General features: G+C 41.2%; 1 protein-coding gene across 2 annotated transcripts in view; it reads right to left on the bottom strand.

The window, feature by feature from the left end:
- Positions 1-24,810, bottom strand: part of ONECUT1 (one cut homeobox 1) — a 58,818-nt gene extending 34,008 nt beyond the window's left edge. Inside the window, exon 1 of one of the 2 annotated variants that reach the window (XM_073568407.1) lies at positions 23,478-24,810. In XM_073568407.1, the coding sequence (XP_073424508.1) occupies positions 23,478-24,558 (1,081 nt within the window). In that variant the 5' untranslated portion in view covers positions 24,559-24,810. The remainder of the gene's footprint in view (positions 1-23,477) is intronic. The other variant, XM_073568405.1, reaches the window with a different exon arrangement.
- Between the last annotated feature and the right edge of the window lie 506 nt (positions 24,811-25,316).

The following is a 25,316-nucleotide window of genomic DNA, read 5'->3' as shown; positions in this document are numbered from 1 at the left end:
GGACTGCACTCAAATGTCATCCAAGTGAGTTCTGATGTTTTTAATGGACCCACAGACGTGCATTGACGATTATGATCCGACCCTTGGATCGAAATCGGACTTGTCACCGATTTTTTTTTACCTCAGACCACTCGGTCCGAGGAAAAAATGTGCACAGCCCTATAGAATATCATGGATACGAGTGTTATCCGGGAAAACCATGGATAGCAATCGCCTGATATAACTGGTCGTGTGCAGAAGCTATCACCATACAGCAGCTAAATGGAGATCATCACAGAGGTTTTGATGTCGCTGTCACATTATTATTTTTCTTTTGATTTCTCAAAAAAAATCCAGTTTTGTCCCATCCAATATCCAACAAAAGTTGTGTTCTGTCCACTATCTTTAAAAAATAATCAATTGCAATGTACACCCATTTCCTTGCATTTTATATGGTGGCAATTTGTTGGTAGGTAGCCAAGACCAGCAGTTCTCTCTAGCACTGCAGGATATAGTACTTATATATTATCCCACTATCCTTTGCAGAGTTTCACACTCGATCGCAATCCCATCATATACTTATATTACCAACATTTCTCCATTTACTAATAGAAGTGATTTAAGTAAGAGGAAATCCCCGATGAGAATGATGTAATAATGCAGTTGTCTAATTGTATTCACTTGTGCCATTGACAAGAATGTGCAGCTTCACTTAAAGTTTTGACCTTGATTTCAGAAGTATTTAATGACAGGTCATTCTGTCTTTATCTGAATGCCACAGAGAATAAGCAGAAAAATGATTCTTCTCAAATCAGGAAGCGAAAATGGGTTCTCTCAAGTTCTTAACTGGGTGAAATTGCAACGTGCTTGTAAAGCAAGTTACCTTTTATAAATATCCTTTCCATTCTCAATAAAGGGGCAATTTAAATTTTATTGTATAAAGTTCGATGCCTAAGTCCCGCTACAGTCTCAGGGTATCAGATTATCTAGCTAAGGAATACTACGTTCTGCTTGCAGGCGCTATACTGTAGCACCTCCAGACTTCTTCCATGCTGCAGAGGCGTCTTGGGAGTGGTCACATGGTCACACTGCCGGTCTGAATTGTCAGTCTTCAGAAGTGCACCACCCCCTGCAACCATGAAGCCGAGAGGCTAGGGAGAAATTCGCTTCTGAAGTAACATGAGAAAACGTCTTTAGACTAAGGGTCCCGTCACACTAGCGACGCACCAGGGATCCCGACAACAATATGACCTTGTCAGGATCGCTGGTGTGTCGCTACATGATCACTGGTGAGCTGCCAAACAGGCAGATCTCAGCAGCGATCAGGACAGCGATGACGTGGGTATCAAGCACGCACGTCGTTTAGTTACCCGCTGTGTACCTTAAATACCAGCATGCTGGTGCAGGGAGCTAGTATCCAAGGTAAACAGCGGGTTTCTAAGAGCCGCGCGGCACTTAGAAAGCGCCGCACGGCACTTAGAAACCCGCTGTTTACCTTAGATACCAGCTCCCAGCACCAGCACGCTGGTATCTAAGGTACACAGCAGGTAACTAAGTGACGCGTGCCCTTAGTTACCCGTGGTTTACCTTGGATACCAGCTCCAGCTCGCTGATCGCTGGTCTCCCGCCTGCCACACGCAGCGATGCGTGCTGACTAGCGGGAGACCAATAATCAAAAAAATGTCCAGGGCTTTCGAGCATGATCAGCGATACCCGGCGGGGGGGCGGTCGCTGATACGTGTCACACACAGCGATATCGCTGGTGAGATCGCTGTTGCGTCACAAAACTTGTGACTCAGCAGCGATCTCGCTAGTGATCTCGCTGTGTGTGACGGGGGCTTAAGTTCCCATGATGAGTTTTTGATGCTGCAGATTTTCTGCACCAATTAGCTACTTAGACTACTTGCATTTATTCAAACAAAAGAAAATGGAGTAAAAGTACCTTGTACTAGAAAAGTAATAAATTTATTATACATAAAAATAGTACTAACAAAACATAAACAAACATGTGCAACAAAGCAATCGGGTAATAGCAGCTGCTTTTTGTCCTGTCCAATGGTATCAATAGTAATAGAGTGCTAAGTGGTTATTGTGGAGATGGGCCGTAGAAAAGGGACACAAGAGTAACAGGAGATCAAACTCCGGTGCGCATCCTGAGGAAATCCCCCCCTTATCCCATGCTATAGTGCTTACCCATCATATGCTCCAGGACATGTGCAGCGCCGCCTCCAACGCGCGTTTCGCCTCTTTCTCAAGGTGTGTTCCTTTGTTGCACATGTTTGTTTATGTTTTGTTAGTACTATTTTTATGTATAATAAATTTATTATTTTTCTAGTACAACGGACTTTTACTCCATTTTCTTTTGTTTGAATATGATATGTGGGAGTGTCCATCATCTATCCCCCCTGTGTCAATATTATACAGGTGGTGACTCCATTGGGGCACGTTTTACTCTGTTCCATATCGTTTTGTTTTATATACTTGCATTTATTCGCTGCTTTTTTCATTCCTTTTTTTGCATGCGTTTTTATTAGTGATGAGCAAACGTGCTCAGATAATGTATTATCTGAGCATGCTTGTGTGCTAACCGAGTGACTTCGGTGTAATAATATGTCCGAGTCGAATAATATGTCCGAGTCGCCGCGCCTGCATTTCTCGCGGCTGTTCGACAGCGGTAACACATACAGGGACTGCTTAACAAACAGGTAATCCCTGTGTGTGTTGCAGCTGTCAAACAGCCACGAGATATGCAGGCACAAGGAATCAAACATATTTTTCGAGCACGCCAAAGTCACTCAGTTAGCACCCAAGCATTCTCGGATAACATGTTATCCGAGCACGTTTGCTCATCACTAATTTTTATCACATTTTTTCAGATGTGATTTTAACCCGTTAGTGACAGAGCCAATTTGGTACTTAATGAGCAAGCCAATTTTTACAATTCTGACCACTGTCAATTTATGAGGTTATAGCTCTGGAACGCTTTAATGTATCCCACTGATTCTGAGAATCTTTTTTCGTGACATATGGTACTTCATGTTAGTGGTAAAATTTCTTCGCTATAACTTACGTTTATTTATGAAAAATGGAAATTTTGTACCCTTAAATCAGAGAGTGGTGCCACATAAAATAGTTAATAAATAACATTTCCCACATGTATACTTTACATCAGCACAATTTAGGAAACATATTTCTTTTGTTAGGAAGTTATAAGGGTTAAAACTTGATAAGCTATTTCTTATTTCTACAACAAAATTTACAAAACCATTTTTTTAGGGATCACCTCACATTTGAAGTGAGTTTGGAGGGTCAATATAACAGAAAATACCCAAAAGTGACACCATTCTAAAAACTGGACCCCTCAGTGTGCGTAAAACCACATTCAAGACATTTATTAACCCTTCAGGTGCTTCACGAGAACTAAAGCAATGTGGAAGGAAAAAATTAACATTTGACTTTTTTCACAAAAAATTTACTTTGGAATCAATTTTTTTTATTTTCACAAGGGTATCAGGAGAAAATGGACCATAAAATTTGTTGTGCAATTTCTCCTGAGCACGCTGATACCGCATGTGTTGAAAAGCCACTGTTTGGGTGCATGGCAAGACTCAGAAGGGAGGGAGCACCGTTTGACTTTTTGAACGTAAAATTGGCTGGAATCAATGGTGGTGCCATTTCGCATTTGGAGACCCCCTGGTGTACATAAACAGTGGAAACCCCCCAATTCTAACTTGAACCTTAACCCCTAAACATCTCTAACCCTAATCCAAACCCTAACCATAACCCTAACCACAACCCTAACCCCAACACACCCCTCACCCTAATCCCAACCCTAACCATAACCCTAACCACAAACCTAACCCTAACACACCCCTAACCCTAATCCCAACCCTAACCGTAATCCCAACCATAACCACAACCCTAACCCTAGCCCAACCCTAACTTTAGCCCAACACTAACTTTATCCCCAATGCTAACTTTAGCTCAACCCTAACCCAGCCCCAACCCTAACTTTAGCCCAACCCTAACCCTAACTGTAGCCCAACCCTAACCCTAACTTTAGCCCCACTTTAGCCAAACTCACTTTAGCCCAACTCACTTTAGCCCAACTCTAATTCTATTGGAAAAATGAAAATAAATACATTTTTTCAAAATTTTATTGTTTTAGCTAACTAAGGGGATGATAAAGAGACGTTTGATTTGCTATTTTTTTTATTTTGATCACTGTGATAGGGTCTATCACAGTGATCAAAATGAATCAATAGGAAAAATTTAATATTGTTGCTGGGTGCCGGCTGGCAGATCGCGGCCGGCACACTGCTCATGCGCCCGCCATTTTCTCCAGAAAGAAGATGCCGATGGCCCGGGGGGACAACGGAAGTACTAAGAGGGAATGGGGGACCCTATTTCTCTCTCCTCTGATGTACATTCACATCAGAGGAGAGAGAGAAATTAAATGGAAAATCTGACTTTTTTTGTGGTCGCCGTTATACAGTTAATAACGGTGATCGCAACACTGGGATCGGTAAAAACCAATCCAAATCATGTTCTCTGGGTCTCAGCTACCTCCCGGTAGTCGAGAACCCCAAGAAATTTCGACTCTGGGGGGCACTATACCCTTATTCCGTTAAAAAACGGCGTTGTGGCATAAGTACCCTTAACTGCCGCCGTTAAATGGCACTTCGGCGGTCGTTAAGGGTTTAATCTTCCTTTGGTATGTAATGTTTTCATTATAGCCGCTTTGATTTTGTACCTCCTGGTATTTGGCTTTGATAACATTTTATTGATAAACTCATGTGGGGAATGCATGTGTTTTTAGTACATTTCTGCTGTGGAAAGGACATACAAATTAATATGCATTATTTATCTGTGGATTTTCCTCATCTCATTCAAGTTTATGTTTGAATTTAAGAAACGCACCACGGGTCAGTTTATGCTGCGTAAAAAAAAGCATGGGAATGAGATTTCTATAAATCCTATCCACTGGATCTGTAAGATGCTGGGTTTTAGCACAGCAAAAACAAAAAGCATCTAGAATGCACCAAATATTCATGGTGGGAACTTGGCCTTAACGAACTGTCTCAAAAACACTTATGGACTGCATGAATGGAAATCATTAGGTATTTTATTGAAGTTAACAAAAATCAGCACAAATGTTTAATATTAAACACTTTTACATTTCATAGAAGCTGGAACCAATAAATGCATGTATTTATAAAGCATGTTGCACTCATGGATTAATGTGGTCTGTGAGCTGGGTCATCACCTTTTCTTTATGTGTGAATCAGATGGAGGCAGATCCTATATCCTTTAATTCTTCCTGTATTTTTATTTCTGTAGCATGCATATATCCATCAAATAGTTATATATTGTAGGACAGTTACAGCATATAGAAACTCATTAGAAGCTGTCACATTTGTGTCCCTGTTGAAAGCATCACTGTTTAAAGTTTCTAAAGAATAATTCCACAAATATCACAGAACATCGACTAGGAACGCATCTGAAGCACAAATTCAAGATGTAAGTGTAGCATTGAAATGGGTTGTCCAATGTGAACAAGTGTTTTTTATTAGAAGGCTACCTTGACCGCCATGTCAGACTGGGGTGCCAAGGGCCCACCAGTAACATTGACTTTGGGGGCCCACTTTTCACCTGCATACAAATATTACACTACGCTCATTCACAAATCTACCTATATCTATATAATAATAAACTGGGTAGTTTGGTTAATGAATGATGAGATGCTGCTTTTTATTCTGTACAGAGCGAATCATGTGAATGATGCCAAGTACTGCCCATGCAATGGGGTTGGTGGCCCAGATCTGTACAGGGGCACACCGGGGGATTCCCCTGTTCCCTTATAGGTCAGTCCAAGCCTGCTGGACAGTAAAGTCCCCCTTACATGATCTTATATTTGGCCTAACAATAAAAATCATTTCTTTAAAATGCCCCTTTTTGATTTTTAGTCTGTGTAAACAGGCTAAAAGCAACATGTGAACAAACAAAAAGCTCACTTTTGTGCTGGATGGATCATTTCTGATGGGCCTAAAAGTCATTGTAGACAAAAACAGATTTGATCCAGCTTCCAGTGATTTTGCAAGATTTATTGGAGAAAGTGTAAAAACATGAAAAATGCTAGTAGAAAGACATATCGGCAATGCGTTTCAGACTCACATGGCGTTCTTTGTAATTTTCTAAAAGTCATTGTTGTTTGCAGCAAAGATGGTATGCCGACAATATGCATACTGTATGGAGACATCATACAGTTTGCATCAGGCCCATGTAAAATGTCTCTTAAATGAGCATCAATCACCTACTAACATTCTCAAGTGGCTCTCCTATGGACAAAAATCTGCCCATGTGATTATCATAAGATGATCACCAGATGTCATTCTGGACGCCTCCGGCTGTGATCTCAAACTTTTTATGTGAGCAATTTCCCGCCAATGCCACCATAGTAAAAATTAAGCATTCCGTAATATTCATTAACAATAGTGGGTGTCCCTTTAATGTATGAATACCTTAGGTCCTCTTTTCTGGCTAATAAATGAAGTTTGTCAACAAGAACTTCTTCCTCTCTATTAGCTCACAATTTCTTAAGTCAGTAAATAAAATGGGTTTTCTAAACCAGATAACCTTTAGGATACAGCTACACCAACCTTTGCAATGAGACTTTTTTCAAACTCTAATAATCGACCAGCAAGGAATTTCCAAGCAATGTTCATGTTTTTCTATTGAGCAAAAAAGTAACTACTACTTTTTAAAATATTTCTGAAATTCCACTATACATTAGGATTAGGGCAAAGCTTGTAAGCAGACAAACCTTCGTGGTTTCAATATGGTTGACTTTTCGTCTATGCATGCAGAAAAAAAGGTATAAGTATTCAGCTCACTTTTATAGTGCCTTTAATTCCACAGCGCTTTACAGACGTAATCATCACTGTCCCCATTGGGGATCGCAATCTAAATTCCCTGTCAGTATGTCTTTGGAGTGTGAGAAGAAACCAGAAAACAAAGAGGAAACCCACGCAAACACAGGGAGAAGATACAAACTAATTGCCAATATTGTCCTTGTTGGGATTTGAACCCAAGACCCATCACTGCAAAGCAACAGTGCTAACCACTCTTCACATTGTTGATTCCACCCTTCCCCAGCATAAACAGTTTATGAGTATGGGGGGCTCCTCACTCCCCACCGACAGATGATATTGGGGATAAAAGGACATGGCCTACAGAATTTCAATAGACGATCCTTTTTTTTCTCTCTTGAGATAAGCTACTGTACATTTTAAGATGCTGTTACACAAGTTTTGTAAAAGTATCCCAGTTGTTCTTTGCAAACATTTCTGTAGAGTTCCTGCAGTAAACCTCACAGTGCCCAGATGTTGACAACGCGTTAATGGGAGAATAGTCAATAAACTACACACTATATTTTTTTGTGAGGTTTTTTTTCATTCCCTGGCTTTTTTTTCTATGTGTTATTTTTTATGTGTTTTTCAATTGATAAATGCATATGCTTCTGTAAAAAAAGCAAAACAACTGTAGAAGATCATGGCAATTTTACAAGTCAGCAAAAAACTATGTGTGAAGAACTAAATTTGGTAAATACTAGCAATCCCAATACTATCATGGAGTTTTCAAGGAATTTGTACATTCTCCTAAAGTTTCTTCCTTGACTCCGAAGACATACTGATAGGGAATTTAGACTGTAAGCCCCAGTGATGACGATGCCCGTACAGTACAGTGCTGTGGAATATGACAGTGCTATATAAGTGAGCAAAACAAATAAAATAACGAATCTGAAACTTTTCTTAAAACTGTGTTGTCATTTACCTCTGTTATTCCTTCTAGAAGTGTATGAATAAATTGACCACTGGTGTTACCATTTTCTTGGTTCGGACCTACACTGGCAGCACAGATTGGTCAGTGTCAGGCTGTGTATATATACATCTCTGGCCCATTATTGGGCATTAAGAGTACCCAGTAATTGGCCAGTGGAGACGGGCTACCAATCACCCAATGAATGAGCAAAACGCTTGACAGGTGAAATGGTTTTTAAGCCTGAGGAAATATAATTGATTTCTGCCGCACATGTGCTGCCAGCAGCAATGATATTCTACGGGCACAGAGAGATTATATTACTGATCCATCTGTGCACATGGTTATGTGGTTGGCTTGTCTATGCCGGTTATTAAACAACTACAAATTAACATGCCCACGATCACCGATCGGCAAGTCAAACTGTAGCCTCGGCCTAGCGCTCCTGTGTATGAGCTAAAGGCAAATTTTAAGGATATTTTTCAGACATTTACATTTGATTATTTTTTTCCATTTCAGTTTATATTGTAGCAGAGCACCGGACACCGGAGGACAGTGGATATGATGTTATTTCAATCCTACTGATATTTTACTCATTATTTACAGAAGGAAAACTCTGCCATCTCTTATCTGTGCTGAGTTGATTAAGTTAGTTCTCATGTTGTAAAGACAATAGCTTACTATTCACTTAGTTTATTCATTAACATAGAAACTCTAATGTCACATAGAGTTGTATAGTCATAGTACTGAAAGTGAGCTAATGACCAGATATAGTTCAGTAACCCTTCGAGGGGTCACTCACTGCGATATCTGCACACACTTATTAATCATAAGGGCAGAGTTCACACCACGTGTGATGTCATCTTGATGCCATGTTGCTACTGACAAATGTGATTCCACTAGACTTTCTTATTTCGATGCGAAATCCTGCATTAGATTACGCATATGATAGGCTATTGCGCTTTGCGGAATAAAGACTACTGTCAGTAAAAACCTTAAACATTGGGTAGTAAAGCAATGTACAGGAATAAATGATGCTAAATTAATGAAAAGTAAAATGTTGCATAGTATTATTCTGAGACATAATTCTGATCTGTAGATGTATGTAGCTGATAAATACGTATGTCAGCAAATGTGCTAATGTCATATTAGATATTTGGATATGGTGACTGCAGTGTGTTTTGTATGGTCACCAACACAACTGTAACCTGTATTCAGCCCTATAGCTGTTTTATTTCTAAAATAACATTTGACTATGCACTTAATGGCCCAAAGTATGTGGACACACAGACATTTTGTTTGTTAAACTTTCTTCATTGTAAGATAACCATTTTATTTAAAAAAATATCTATTCAGTCTCAAGGTTATTAGTGCCCTTGGAGGCATCAATGATGAGGACCAGTTTGCAATTGGAATTACAAATTGTTTGGAATATTCGTTATCAGTGCTCTGTGTAGGCCATACCAAACCTAAAAACTATTCTTATGGTACTAGAAATGTGCAGGGGATGTGGAAACACCATTGCTATATTAAATGTTCTACATTCTCTCTGCAGATTTAGATGTCCCTTTACGAAAACTTAAGAAGGTCTGCCTAGCTGGTTAAGACCCCCAAATGCCTTATCCATTAATTATTTGCTCCCCTTGATTCATCTGAACCCACCACTATGCATTTTTGTTTCCCTAGGCACTGCTGTCCACATCAGTTACTGCGCCTCCTTGTTACAATCCCCATGATTTTTTGTGCTGGCTTCTCGGCATCCAACCAGTTAGAAGATCTTTCAGGTTCCGCCACACCTATTGGAAGATGTCACTGATCTCTCCCTCTCAGTAGGAACATTATCAGGACTATTGATGTTTGATAGGTTGGATGTAGATGGAGATCAAAGAATACAGAGTATTACAGCACTTAAATTGCAGTGAAGATGATACCTTTATTGATAGGTCAGTCTACGACATCAAAAGGGGTGGTCCACTATTTGACAACCTATTTTAATCACTCTAGTTCCCATCATATAATTAAAAGGCTTGACACTTTTTTCTAGAGTGGTACCATCCCAACCATTTAGGAGCTACAACCCCTGGCGGTCACTTGACAACGTTATGTCACATGACCACTGCAGCTAATAAGCAATTGCTGATCGGCAGCAGGCTCCACTATTCTTTCACAATATACTGGGCTGCAATCAAATAGTGACTAATGATGGCTGCAGTGGTCACATGACATAAAAATGTTATGATACTGCCAGGAATTGTAGTGGCAAAATGCTGGAATGCATCCGATCCGGTAGAAAAGTACAAAACATTTTAATTTTATGATGGGCAGTGAGTGATTAAGAATAACTTGCCCATCATTGTATAACCCTTTAAGTAATTCTTTGTATCAAGAAGGTGGCTAAAGTAACTATTACGATCCATCCACACCTTGGACATGGTGATGAGGAGTAGTAGTGATATCAACCTTCATCCTGCACACTACTTCACATCACAGCAGGCTATGACAAGGTTTGGATGGATTAAAGCGTTGGCCCCCTTCTGGATATGTGGAAAAAAATAAATGTTATAGACTGACCTATCAATAATGCTATCATCTTACCATCTATCTATAGGAGTACTGTCGTTTTCTGATATCTCACTGTTGGTGAATGTGCAAGAGGCATCAAAACCAGAGGCACATGAGTGGTGACATCCTTTCTAAGCACTGGCTGGAATAACAGGGCTCAGTGCAAGAACAGAACGTTACAGGTAGTGAAGAGAAAAAGTCTCAGTTGATGATGGTCCAAAGTTGCAGCATTAGTTACTATTAGCTCATTCATTATATTTACATCTATTGCGATGGCTTGATGTTACCTACTTACCAGGGTGAGAAATAGTACAAGCCCAGTCATTACAAATGATATTCACATACTTAGGGTCATGTAGTATAAACTACAGTTATTTACATAGGTTGCGAAAATAATTTGCCAGTTTATGGTGGCTTACCAGATTGCCATAGGATTTACACCTTATCAATGGTGGTCCCCTCGCGCCTTTGATACATGTAAAGTAACAAACAGGACAGGTACTCACGCTCGGTTTAGTGCCGACTATCTGCATTTTGTTCTTAGACTGCAGTTGTGATGTCACAACTACAGCGTATATCACCATTGCAGTCAATCACTGAGCTCAGCAGCTCGTGCTATCTACATTGGATGAGCCACTTAGCTCAGTGATCGGCTGCTGTGGTGATGTGTGCTATAGTTGTGACGTCAACGATGCAGCCAAAACACAATGATCAGTGCCAGCGATGGATCCATGGATGGTAAGTACCAGCTGTGTTTGTTATCTTAGATGCATGAAAGCATTTGGGGGCCAACATTGTTAAAGTGTATAACCTCTTCGACAAATATATTTGTGATATAATGTAAAGTAATAACCTGAAGATGAGGTTTTCTATTGTTTTGCTTTGTTGTTTTATCATGAGAATTATTCCAGTAGTAATGGTGTTTCTGAGAGATTTGTGAAAGTTATCTCAACAATTATTGACATTTAAATTGGAAAGACAATACCATAATATTTTAATTATCCTTTAAAACCATGACCTTCATGCTGATAATACCTATGATATTCCTTGCATTGTCCATTTGGACTTGTGAACTATATTGTGAGTAATCAGAAATGATCATATGCAAGTATATACATGGAGACAACACAGGATGCCTGGTAAATGGATAGAATAGTATAAATGGCGATGAGATAATCTGATGCTCGGATATCAGCTAATGATCTCATTGAGGTGCTCTTCAATGTCATCTCATATGCATGACTCATTATATTAGAAGTCAGGTTCTGATGACAGAAGATGAAGCTTACAGTGATAAGTGACCTTTCATATTCCGAGTGGATAAAGATTTCTTACAAAGTCCCTAATATTAAAGAGAGTTTCCTCTTAAAATAAAAATTTAGATGGAAAAAACATTAGTTGCCTCGTCTCCAAACGGTCTTTGCCTCCTACATAGGAAGTAAGTACTAAGTGATGACATCAAAGCTGGCCATTGCTTTTTGGAATAACTTTCTTCCCAGCCTGCCCAAGACCCCCAATATTTAATTCTCCAATGATATTCCATGTAAGAATGGCTCAAATTGTGCATATGAAAGGAATGCATAGGCCTGCACTTTATGTGTCGGAAACTTAGAGTACAACTCCACAACTCCAGCTTTTTTTTTATTAACCAACCCATTAGTTATCAGTGATGTATGCTCAGTGTGTGCATTAAAACACTTGCTTATTGCTGTCTTCTGCTGTTTTCAGTGCTGCTCCGGTCCTCTCCTGCACTACCGTAGTGGTGACCAGTTGTGACCAGTCGGCTCACAGAGTGTTTCTGTGTGGAACGGAAGTCACTTTCTCAATGGAAGCCTATAAGATGCAGAATGAAGATCTCATAGACTTACATGATGAAACTAAATAATGGATGGCTATGCGAACTCTCCAAGAAAGAGCTGTAGTCACATGATGCAGAAGCGGAACCGGATCACTGCTGGAAACGGCAGAAGACAACAACATGGTAAATATTTTAATGCACACCCTGAACATACATTACTGATAGCTATCGGATAAGGAAATAATACATAACCCACTGGAGTAGTATTTTACAGACATACAGCAACTTTGGTGCAGCCACATGATGTCATTTTCAACAGTCACATGACGTCACGTGAGTCACTATCTACTATTGCATACTATTTCTCAATTAGGTCTTGTTGCAAAAGATCTTCTGATGTTTTTTTCTTCCTCTGGTTTAGCAGTTTCCGAATGGATTGTGTTATATGGTCCTAGAACTGGTTCAAAAAAGGTTGCGTGCCACATTTCTATATCCGGCCATGAACACTGGACCGGTGACAAAAGAGCACAACTTTTTCATCAGATGTGTCCAGTTCAAATATAAAGAAACTAGTCGGACACAACGGATATTTGTGGACTAAGCCTTCCTTTTGCAGGAGTATTATTCAAGCAGGGACGATTTCACACATTCACATAAAAAATTTGGGTTATGTGATTGTCTTTTGCCTGGGCTCATTTAACTGTAGTCGTAGTAAGTTGTTAAAAGACCCCCGACATAGAGGTGCATCTCACAAAATTAGAATATCATCAAAAAGCTAATTTATTTCAGTTCTTCAATACGAAAAGTGAAACTCATATATTATATAGAGTCATTACACACAGAGTGATATATTTCAAGTGTTTATTTCTGTTAATGTTGATGATTATGGCTCACACTAGACCTCAAGCAGCTTGGATTGTGTGCCTCTTTACTATTCCTCCTGACTCTGGGACCTTGATTTCCAAGGTTTAGTGTGAAGTAGCCACAATCAGTGATGGTTTTTGGAGCCATGTCATCTGCTGGTGTAGGTCCACTGTGTTTTATCAAGACTAAAGTCAGCGCAGCCGTCTACCAGGAAATTTTAGAGCATTTCATGTTTCCCTCTGCCGACAAGCTTTTTGGAGATGGAAATTTAATTCTCCAGCAGGACTTGGCACCTATCTACACTGCCAAAAGTACAAATTCCTGGTTTAAAAACAACAGTATCACTGTGCTTGATTGGCCAGCAAACTCACCTGACCTTAGCCCCATAGAGAATCTGTGGGGTATTGTCAAGAGGAAGATGAGACACCAGACCCAACAATGCAGACGAGCTGAAGGCTGCTATCAAAGCCACCTGGGCTTCCATAACCCCTCAGCAGTGCCACAGGCTGATCACCTCCATGCCACGCCGCATTGAAGAAGTAATTGATGCAAAAGGAGCCTTGACCAAGTATTGAGTGCATTTGCTGAACATGCATTTCAGTAGGTCAACATTTCGGATTTTAAAATCATTTTTTCAAGCTGGAGTTATAAAGTATTCTAATTTACTGAGATAATGATGTTTGTGTTTTCATTGGTTTTAAGCCATAATCATCAACATTAACAGAAATAAACACTTTAAATAGATCACTCTGTTTGTAATTACTCTATATAATATATGAGTTTCACTTTTTTGTATTGAAGAACTGAAATAAATTAACTTTTTGATGATATTCTAATTTTGTGAGATGCACCTGTAGACTGTACAGCACATGTTCTACAGCATGAATCAACAATGCTAGGTGGTTCTGTCACCAAATTTCACATTACAAACAACACAAATTAGATATCTTAGACCTAATATGAGACTGGTGTACTACAGCCCCCTTCACACATAGCGAGTTTGCTAGCGATATCGCTAAAGCGTCACCGATTTTGTGACGCAACAGCGATATCGCTAGCTATCTCGCTACATGTGACACTTACCTCCGACCCGGCTCCCCGCTGGATATCGCTGCGCGAGAATGGGATGGTCCATTTCTCGTCGTCAGCTTCCTGCAGGCGCCGACGAGCGACTCCATGGACGTCACCCTCGCTGCGTGTGACAGGTAAGTGACAACTGCCGACCGCTGCTGCGTCATTGGTGAGATCTGCCTATTTGCCAGCTCACTAGCGACCATTTAGAGATGCCCCAGCGATCCTGACCGGGTCGTATCGTTGTCGGGATCGCTGGTGCATCGCTAAATGTAACGGGACCTTTACTTTAAAAATCCATGACAAGTGGGCTGCACAATTCTGATATTAAAATGGGAAATTTAGTGACAGATCCTCTTTATAGAAGGCAGTTGTTGCTTTTTATCTGGTTTAGCTGTTGAACTGCATGAACTGCATACAATTATGCATCATTTTTCCTTTGTAAGATACAAGTTCTACACATTATTTGTATTAACTTGCACAGATTTACTAGTCACTGACGAGGTAAAACATAAGGAACGCCAGCTTGTGCACAGATGAGAATAGGCAAGTAGCAGGAATGAAGTGCCAAGTGCAATGAGACCTGTGTTGCCTCACTGCTCCAATTTCATTGAGGGCCATTCCCACTCTCAGGACATTAGCAGTGAGAATTTTACTTACGGTACATTTTTTTCTCACTTAAACACTAACAGCGTTTTTTACTGGAAATGGGAGTTATTTTACTTTAGTTTTCTGCTGAAATAGAAACCACAACTTGAAGCTGGTATAACTGATATTTTCACACTCACTTTCTTGTGTTAAAAGTAAAAATTGTAGCTGTCATACCTTCTAAACCAGTGTTTCCCAAACTCCAGTCCTCACAGCCCCCAACATGTCATGTTTTCAGAATTTCCTTAGTATTTCACAGGTGATGGAAGTATAATCAAGGCATCAGGAATTCTCTCACATGTAGAAAACCAGAGAACCGCAGGAGTTTTCAATAAAAAATAATTAATCTTTATTGCTACATACAAAAGATAAAACAGTATAGCACATATAGACAATGCATTGTCGTAAACACCAAAAAAACAGGATGTGTGGCGCCGGGCAATCAAAAAATGACAGCCAAAGTAACTTTCCCCAAGTAACAAACCCCCATAACCATAAGGGTTAAATAGTAAAATCTTCCAATGAAAAGACCCATGACACTAAGATAGGACCTGGCTAACCGTGTAGCCTCCACTGTCCGACCTGTAGTATAAGCAGTGCCATGGGACAAATCCACCAACAAGCAGGGGGGGAGAAGAGGGGGAAATCCTGAAAACATGACCTGTTGGGGTCCGCGAGGACTGGAGTTTGGGAACCACTGTTCTAAACTGAATATAGTAACCAGGCATTTTTTTATTTCAGCGCTGGAGTGGTGCTACTAATCTAAGTTCCTTGACCTTAGTATTATACGCACCATCCGCCATCTTCAGCTGTTCCCGGCACAGCTCCAGTCCCGCGCTATCTTCTTCTGACCACAACTTGTAACTGACCGAAAGTTAGAGGTAATGGTCACAAGCTCTCAGTGTAAGTCTATGAAGGCCTCGTTCTGGCTCTCATAGACTTACACTGAGTTGTGACTTCCGGATCGCCCAGCAATCACTAGAGTGATCCAGCAGGGCATAAACTACTGGAAATCGACCAGAGCAGCGCTGATGACAGAAGTAAATGGAGGCTGGTGAATATAATGCTAGATACATTGAATTTAGATTAGTAGCACCACTTCAGTGCTGTGACAACAAAAATACGCTGAAGTGGTGATTTTAAGCAATTATCGTAAGTTTAGTTTGGTGGATCAATATTAGTTTTGGCCAAGATAGTATTGCAACCTCTAATAATTAAGAATATTTTACATAATTTCCTACTGGCATACAGCCAGGCTCAGACTGGCCCATAGGATAACAGGGTAATCCCCCGGTGGGCCCCTGTGTAGATCTGACCTCCCAACCCCACTGTATAGGCAGTACTTGACATAATTCACTTGATTCACTCTGTACAGAAAAAAAGCAGCATCTCATCATTCATTAACCAAACTACCCAGTTTATTATTATTATATAGAGATATAGGTAAATTTGTGAATGAGGGTGGTGTAATATTTGTATGTAGGTGAAAAGTGGGCCTCCCCAAAGTCAATGTTACTGGTGGGGCCTTGGCACCCCAGTCCGACACTGCATACAGCCATCTACCAGGTGAAAACTAGGAACTGAACTGTGTATGTATAGACAACTCAATATTGCACACTGGGGTTTTCCAACTTGTCCAACAAGATTATGTGATTATTTTTTTGCCACTGGCCTTTGATTTGACACAGTAACGTGTCAGAAACTGTGAAATGTCTCAGTAGCCGTATGTGTCCAGCTTCAATGTTATCTTGCACTTAAAGCTTATTATAATAAGAATAGTAATACTGGAATTTGCAAATTTGAAAAGCTAAGAAACATAATTAAAGTTACCACTGAATTCAACACCACTGTGTTGTGAATGCAAAGGTGTCAATAATGGAAATTTCCTGTGCATATAGTCATAAAAAGGCCTCCTATGATGAGCCACACAGCAGGGGCACTTCTAGTCAGACCTGTCTTTTTCTTTTGAGTCATTGGTTTAGACATCAGTTCAAATCCAAGCAATCAATCCCCAAAATATGCATAGCAAATATGTAGGTGCACTGGCTATGTGCCTGATGGGTCTGTTTCAAGTCTTCATGGTTAAGAAGATAGAGCCTAATTAAAACCCACAGAAGAGTATGTCATGTAGCAATTCCAGGCCATGTTACCATGTATGAAGGAGACCATCCTGTAGATAGGATAGCGCACCTGGTGCACAAGATGAAAGCCAAAATTAAAAAATAAAATAAAAAAAACACAAAGTGGCCCCAACTGCTAGGACACAGGACTTATTTGAAGTGGCAATGTCACGTGGACATCAAATCCATTTATTTCATAAAGTACTCGAGCTATAAGTCATTCTTTTTTACCACAGTCCTATATATTATATTTACATGTTATGGGAAATGAGTTACAATATGGCACTGAGGTCAGACTTCTGTTGTAACTACAGCTAAAAACTCTTGCCCCACAACTACAGCTAAGTTCACACGATGAGTACGCAGTTTAGATCCTGCTGATTTTCTTTAGCATTACTGCACCAATTAGCTAAACTAGCTTGTTTATTTCATTTTGCTGCATATTTTACATGTTTTTTTATTGATGATTTTTACAGGGTGTTTTTGTCTCTTTTTTTATGTTATATTTTATATGACACTGCTTTGTTTTGGATACTTCTTGTTACTTAGCCTTGATAAAACTGTATTGATCAAGCTATTTATGGATTACATGAGTTTTTAGTGCTTATCTGCATGTGAGTCTTTTTTTAGCTGAGGATTTTACTCGTCTCTTTCAAGTCTATGGGGAAAATCTGCCAATAAGGCGCATATCTACTGCAAGAGAAATAGTATGTTGCGGATTTAAAAAAAAAACTGTCAGTTTACACAGCTAAAAGCAAAAACGCATTAGCATGAGATTTCTATAAATCCCATCCACTTTGCTGGAACTGTAATACTCTGCGTTTTTTTTCTGCAATGAAAATATGCAATTATTCGCACTTTGTCTTAAAATACTACATTCCTTATTGTGGCTTTCAACATTTCTGAACACTTGCACTATAACATTACCTTCACTTATTATGGTGCCATGTATTATAGATGACCATATATCGCTTTCCTTCTCTTTGTGCTATTTTAGAGCTTTAAAGAAGTTAAAACCAATCCAGAAACACAAACAAGTAATGATCAATGTCTAGAAGTTTTCGAGGCTTGGTCTCCTATATTTGGCCTCATTGTTGCCTATCTGTCTTTCTGGTTTTACCAACCAAGCGTTATCAGTGAGAGTTGGAGACGGCAGATTCGTTAATTGCTATGTGGCAGTCCTTAAACGTTGAAAACTACCTAATATCATATTTATATGATGCTTCTCTGTGCGATGGCAATAAATATACAGGGAGATCAAACAGAATCCAATGCTAGATTGGAATGATCAGAACACATATGTCATGGCTGAGCCCCATCTGTCCCAATCAGATCAGTAGTAATTGTATTGTAGGGATATAATTCAATTCATTAAAGGAAGGTGAAGAACATGAGAGCTTACTACTTACTTAGAAGATATATTGCCATGTCAATTGAAAACTGAGAGTAATCAGTTATCATAATAGGGTGATCTAGCCTCGGGTGAACCTTCAGGACATATAGGCAAACTAAGGACAAACTAATTGAAAACTAAGTTGACCAAATAAGTCAAACTTTCAATTTCTTATTCTACGTATTTCCGGTCTAAGGGATCAAGATACAGTGGCCATCAGTGATTTGTACCTTTAAAGTGTGAACACTACAGATTCTTTTGCAGCAAAATAAATAGGAATCTATTTGAATGGCTACCTTAAAGACATGCATCATCATTTATTCCAAACTCTTAAGAGACAATGGAAGTAATTTGTAAATTAAGGCTAGAATAAAACTAATGAATATGTTTGCATCTACTTGTGAATAAAGATGATGTGAGCACATTTCCCTACATGATGTATTATCAAAAAATGCAGGTAAACTTTGGAGCAAACGTCATTCATTCGGCTGATGTCTGATTGGCTGATCCAATTGCTGCTGCACTTCTGCCCTTTGATACTAAAACAGCACTTATCTGATTGTGTACAACAAACTCAAGTCCCTTAAGGCAGAGGCCGCGTATAGGCAGAAATAAATTAATTACACCATTGCTCTTCATTAGGCTACTACTGTAGAACGATATATTAATTAACGAGAGATGAAGATTTTATGACGGCTCCCTGCTATATAGAACCTAATTGTTAGAAAGTGATGACTTTATAGTCCAGTTTACTTATTAAAGATCCCAAAAAGCTTAAAAAAAAAATATTCACAGATTATCGCAGGCTACCAAAATCCTCACTTGTTAACCAATTAATCTGAAAAAAAAAATGGATTGTAAGTACAAGTGGCGGTGACTTCTTAAAAAAAAAAAATTCATTAGACGACTCGCTTGCATTACTGGTTTCACTTCCGCTTTGAAGAAGCTTTAGTCCCAGAGCTCAGGAAAACTTTTTTCTATTATAGATAGTATAATTCTAAGTATGATAAAGAATAAAATATAGAAATAATAATTGTAAAAATAATATGTTATAAAACATTCCATTCTCTAATCTAGTCACTAATATTTTCTATTTACAGCCTCTAGTATTAAGGTAAAATTTAGAAATTTAATGTGAATCGTTTTAAAATGTAACAATAAATTATTTTATTCTTCACAAATAAATCCTTTAAACATGAGCCACTTATTAAATAGGTGAACTCTAAATGAATGCTAGAGAGAATTTAAAAAAAAAAAACGATTTCACTGAACAATAATTTGTGAGATGCGACTGAATAATCAGCGATCCTGGAACCATGAACTTATATTGATCAGCGAGTGTGTCCAGTCCTAGAAAGAAACAGGCCTACAGTAAAGCACAAAAGTAAATCCAATCGAGTGTAAAGGAAAAGTCTAAACTGAATATGTTTGATGCCCATTGTGAAAAATAAGAGTAAACCCCAAGTGTGCGGAATAACATGGATTGAATCAGAGAGCACAAGCAACCTCCAGACACCAACAGAGGCCTATGATGGCAGAAAATCATTTCAATCTAAACTGAGGCCCAGAAACAAATGGAAAATGACATCCAACTCTCAGGAATAGGCTGACACCACCAAAGTAAAACATATGCACTCATATTCTTCAGAACCTGCACTTCGCCTATCCATAGTGATACATTTAACTGTCGAGATTTCCAAGTCACAGAAGCACAAAAAGACTCATACGGCAAATGTCATCTCTTAGGATACAGGTATGCAGTGTGTACAAAATAAAAAATTATAGAAAGGAACCTAAATATCCAGAAAGGTAAAATGCTATTCACTAATATACTGAATATATTATTTTTGTAAAATATTTCTTTATTCACACTTCAGGTAGGGCTAAACTCTACTAAACATATTTAAAAAAATACCAAAATAGAAAAACACAACTAAATATTCTTTCACCTCAAAACTAAAATTATCAGCAGTAGCAAAAAAAAATAAATCCCCTAATGTTTTACAGAAGTGAGGTGTAAATATTTAAATTAAATGTAAAATATTACAGAAAAAGCAATAAATATTTTAGATAATAATTGTTATTAAAGTTCTCAATATCTGTTTATATCGTTCATATACTTTTATGTTTCTATAGATGCAATAATTATATTCTGGTGTACAGGTACAGTCTCTTCTACTATATATAAGCCTTTGACAATCACTGTTTTGAATTATAGATTTTTTCTTTCATGAAAATAAATTCTCTTTTTCTTAATGGATAAAGGTAAACAAAAATAAGGAAACAAAAATAATCAAGTTCAGCAGCAACAATTCTTCTGCCTCTATCTCCAAATATATATCAATATGTGCACAGTACAATTACATACACACAGCTATTGTAACTAATAACACTAATAACTGTGTATATGCATGTTTAGTATATCCATCTATTTAAATGTATATATATATAGCTATATATCTATATGTATATGATGTATATAAATATGTGTATATATATATATATACATATATATATATTTATAATACACACACATTCTTATCGGAATTAGAATATTCTGCTCAAATAAACCCAAACCAGCAGCTATCTCTGCCCCTTATTAGGTGCCTGGCACACAGTATATATATATGTATGTGTGTGTGTCTGGTGAGTGCAGTGCATTTGTATGCAGTAGGTGCTGCACTCTCCAGCAGACACTCCACATTGGCAGATTGATGCCCAGATAACGCCAAGAGGGGGATCCTACATTCTAATTCAGGCGCTTGTTTCCACTATTGATCCATGTAAATAAATGGAGATTCTGTTCCACCAAATTGTTGTAATAATACGCTGGAAATCGAAGTAGACTTCTCCTTATCAATCGCTGCTTTCACGGGGATCACCGAGGAGCTTTCCAAGCACTGTTTGCCTTCCAGATCCACCTGTGGTCAGGACTTTAATCCCATTTTATCCGGTTATGACAGTGAGAGAGTAAAGTGATGTGCATACACCTACATGTGTGTATGACTGTGGGGAGCAGTGCAGTGAGGCCAGGGGCACAAGTAATGGGCATATAGCGCTGTACTGTGAGGCTGTAGAATACTGGAATAAATGGAGCCTAGTACAGCTCCCAATCCAGGGGGGCAGCTCCCAATCCAGGGGGGGCAGCTCCCAATCCAGGGGGGCAGCTCCCAATCCAGGGTGGCAGCTCCCAATCCAGGGGGGCAGCTCCCAGTTCCGGGGGGGCAGCTCACATCCCCTCCTAGTGTGGAATCCAGGGGCTGCTCCTTCCCACTGCTGTCTGCTGGTGACAGCACCTCACACTGACTGCCTGCCATTCTCCCGGGACGGATTAATGAAGAGCTGCCAGTTAATTAATCCCTCAAATAAGACTCTGCTTTCTATTAAACTCCAGGAATCACTTATTGCACAAATCTGCCCTGTGCAGAGATCAGGCTCCAGGCATTCTGCACAGACATTAGCGCAAGAATATTATTCTCAGTTTTATCATTAGTAATGTTACTACTACTAATAATAGTAAGTACTTCAGAATGCCACAAGGGTCAGGTTTCCAGCACCATATTGCAGAGTAATAATAATAATACCAACACAATCATATGGAGGATCCAGCACTAACCCTGGGGCTTCCCTATTATTTCCTACCCTGGACCTGGGATTAAAAAGTGGCCTCTGTCACATTTCCATTCAACATAAGTGAAACAAAGACAAGCTCCCTGACAGCCCCCAATATACCCACCCTGGCATCACCCTGCTGCACTGTATATACCCACCCTGCCATCACCCTGCTGCACTGTATATACCCACCCTGCCATCACCCTGCTGCACTGTATATAGCCACCCTGCCATCACCCTGCTGCACTGTATATACCCATCCTGCCATCACCCTGCTGCACTGTATATACCCACCCTGCCATCACCCTGCTGCACTGTATATACCCACCCTGCCATCACCCTGCTGCACTGTGTATACCCACCCTGCCATCACCCTGCTGCACTGTATATACCCACCCTGCCATCACCCTGCTGCACTGTATATAGCCACCCTGCCATCACCCTGCTGCACTGTATATAGCCACCCTGCCATCACCCTGCTGCACTGTATATACCCACCCTGCCATCACCCTGCTGCACTGTATATACCCACCCTGCCATCACCCTGCTGCACTGTATATACCCACCCTGCCATCACCCTGCTGCACTGTATATAGCCACCCTGCCATCACCCTGCTGCACTGTATATAGCCACCCTGCCATCACCCTGCTGCACTGTATATACCCACCCTGCCATCACCCTGCTGCACTGTATATAGCCACCCTGCCATCACCCTGCTGCACTGTATATACCCACCCTGCCATCACCCTGCTGCACTGTATATACCCACCCTGCTGCACTGTATATACCCACCCTGCCATCACCCTGCTGCACTGTATATACCCACCCTGCCATCACCCTGCTGCACTGTATATACCCACCCTGCTGCACTGTATATACCCACCCTGCCATCACCCTGCTGCACTGTGTATACTGAGCTCACAGCTATCCCCATATACATAATGACAGATATTCCTAAATAGCCCATAGTCCCATCTGCTGCCCTCATCCAGCCCTTAATTCCAGCCCCATGTAGTCTATCTCTAAGCTGGCTCTTCCACTGATCTCAGTAAGTGTAAACGTCTATGCCGAGCATTGATTTATCGACTAGCAGATATGTATCAATCAATCAATCGATAGTAATTGTTTGACAAAGACAATGGGTGGGAGATAGGAGTGGGATCTTCCTCGTTTTTCTCTCTGCTGTTTCCACATGACCCTGAATCCTATAAAATAATAGTGCACCTGGATTATTTTCAGATCCAGTCAATAGTGGAGAGAATAGCCTGCTATTGACAGTGGCCGACCCCATTGTATTGTGGTGAGATGATCAGGGTGACAATGACAGACTAGAGGTGGTGAAGAATGCTGAGGTCTGGAGAGACAGCAATGGCAGGAGATGACCCTCTCCAGAATACAAGGGTACAGATGGTGTCTAATGCTCCTCACAAAGGACACAGGGGGGTGAATGAGACTATATGGACCCATCTACCAGGAGAAGTGGCAGGGTCTAGGACACTAATGTATTGTACAAAAAAAGCACAAAAGCATCAGAGAAGTAGGGAGAACCAGGAGCCAGAGGCTTCAGAGATGGAGTACAATAGGAGGGCTACATCTGAGGAAGGGGCTCACCTGCTAGCCTGAGAGCTGACATCCTCTGGAATTCTGGCTCCTGGAGCCACTTCCACATCCTACGAAAGGTCTCCCGGCCGGATTTGAGTTTGCTCCAAGGTTTGGGGTTCCTCAGCAGATCTGAGAGGGTCCCTTGTGAGCGGCACAGCACCCTCTGCGCAAAGATCGCCTGGGGGATGCTGTACCGCTTCAGCTCGGTGGTGATTCTCTGAGCGACTTCTTTGGTATTGATTTCTTCCATTTGCCCTGAATTACTTCCATTGTTGACTTGTGATCCAGTCACAGATGAAGGGTTCTGCTCCCTGGTGGAGCCCAGGATTTGCCCGTGAGTCTGGGCGTTTAAATGGGCATGAGGGTGATGGTGAGGGATCCCATTGATAGGCACCATGCCAGCAGACGGCGGGGTGAGATGTTGTTCTCCATGCCTTGACAACATGGCAGGGTGATGGGCTTCAAAGCCATTGGGGGTGAGCATTTTCTCAGTAGGCATGGTGGCACTGGGGTGGGCATAGTGAGGCAAGCCTTGCTGGGCATTGTGGATGCTCCCGAGCCCAGATCCGGAGAGGGGAGACAAGCTTTGCCCCATGCCGGTGACCTCCTTGTGGTGGTAGGGGGTGTACAGATTGTTCATAGAAGTCAGCCCTCGGTCATCCCGCATGAGGGTGAAGCTGCCGCTGACATTGCCCGGTATCCGCTGGTGGGGGTGGTGGTGGTGGTGGTGGTGGTGGTGGGGGAACTTGTCCGATACGGTGGAGATGGGTGGCAGGGGCTGCAGAGGGGTGAGGGTGGTGTAGGTGCTGCTCATGCTCATGCCCGGTGGGGTGTCACACGCCATGGTCATGGTGGGGTGCAGGGCTCCCGTTAAGGCATGCTCTGGGGGTCTGTGGTGGTGATGGTGGTATTCTCCTCCGTCCAGGATGGAAGCCATGCCCATGGATCTGGGGTGAGCGGCCAGGTGGTTGCTGCGGTGTGCCACCGCTCCTCGGTGGTGGGGGCTGCCGGTCATCAGATCAGCAGCGACCGGATCATGGCTCACCCCGTGCAGATCGCCGATATTGTCCATGGTCAGCTGAGCGTTCATGATGAGGCGTGCAGGCGTGTGGACAGCACATGTATGTGGCGTGTGGGTGACACGTCCCGGGGATAATGTGCGGCGGCGTCACACGGAACTCGGCCTCCGCTCCGCTTACTACCATTAGATACACTGGGTTCCTGGGCTGCTTGTTATCAAGGCCCGCTCCCCCTTAGGAGAGCAGTGATTGCAGGCTGCTCGGTCCCCTCGCCATCTCCTGCCATGTCCCTCACTGATCAATGTGTAGTCACTGAGCTGCTGCCCCTGCAGCTGGCGAGCCGCGCCTGCGCACTGGAGAGGAGAGCCCGGCTCCTGGCACATCACTCCCCCTTCTAATGAGGCTCCTATTTACCATGTAGGCGGCAGGGAGCAGAGGAGGCACACCCCCAAACACAGACCTGGGGGGGCTTCATCTCAGGGGCAGCTATGGTTCCCTGGAAGCAGCCATCTCAGGCAGTGCTGATCTTAGGGAAGAACTCACTTCTTCCTTCCACATGTCACCAGCTCTGGGAATCTGGCCACATACATGGCTCATTCCCTATAGAGACCCCATCAGCCGTGCATACAATCAGGGTGACTCGCCGAAAGATTAACCCTTGCTGATTCTATATTGCAGTCCCTGCTGGGACTTGTAGTTCTCCAACCGTTGTCACCATGTGATAATATATGCAGGCACAGAGCGGTCACAGTCAGTGGCTCTGTCCCTGCACCTCCCGGCATGTCAGCCAGTGCAGTGATTCCTTCCCCCTCCATGTCCCTCCCATTTG

Source organism: Dendrobates tinctorius, unplaced genomic scaffold (assembly GCF_039654945.1).
Source record: "Dendrobates tinctorius isolate UK_male_01 unplaced genomic scaffold, ASM3965494v1 ptg000022l, whole genome shotgun sequence".
In the NCBI taxonomy this organism is placed as follows: domain Eukaryota; kingdom Metazoa; phylum Chordata; class Amphibia; order Anura; family Dendrobatidae; genus Dendrobates; species Dendrobates tinctorius.
Note: the sequence above shows the minus strand (reverse complement) of the source record. Positions and strands in the feature narration are given on the sequence as shown.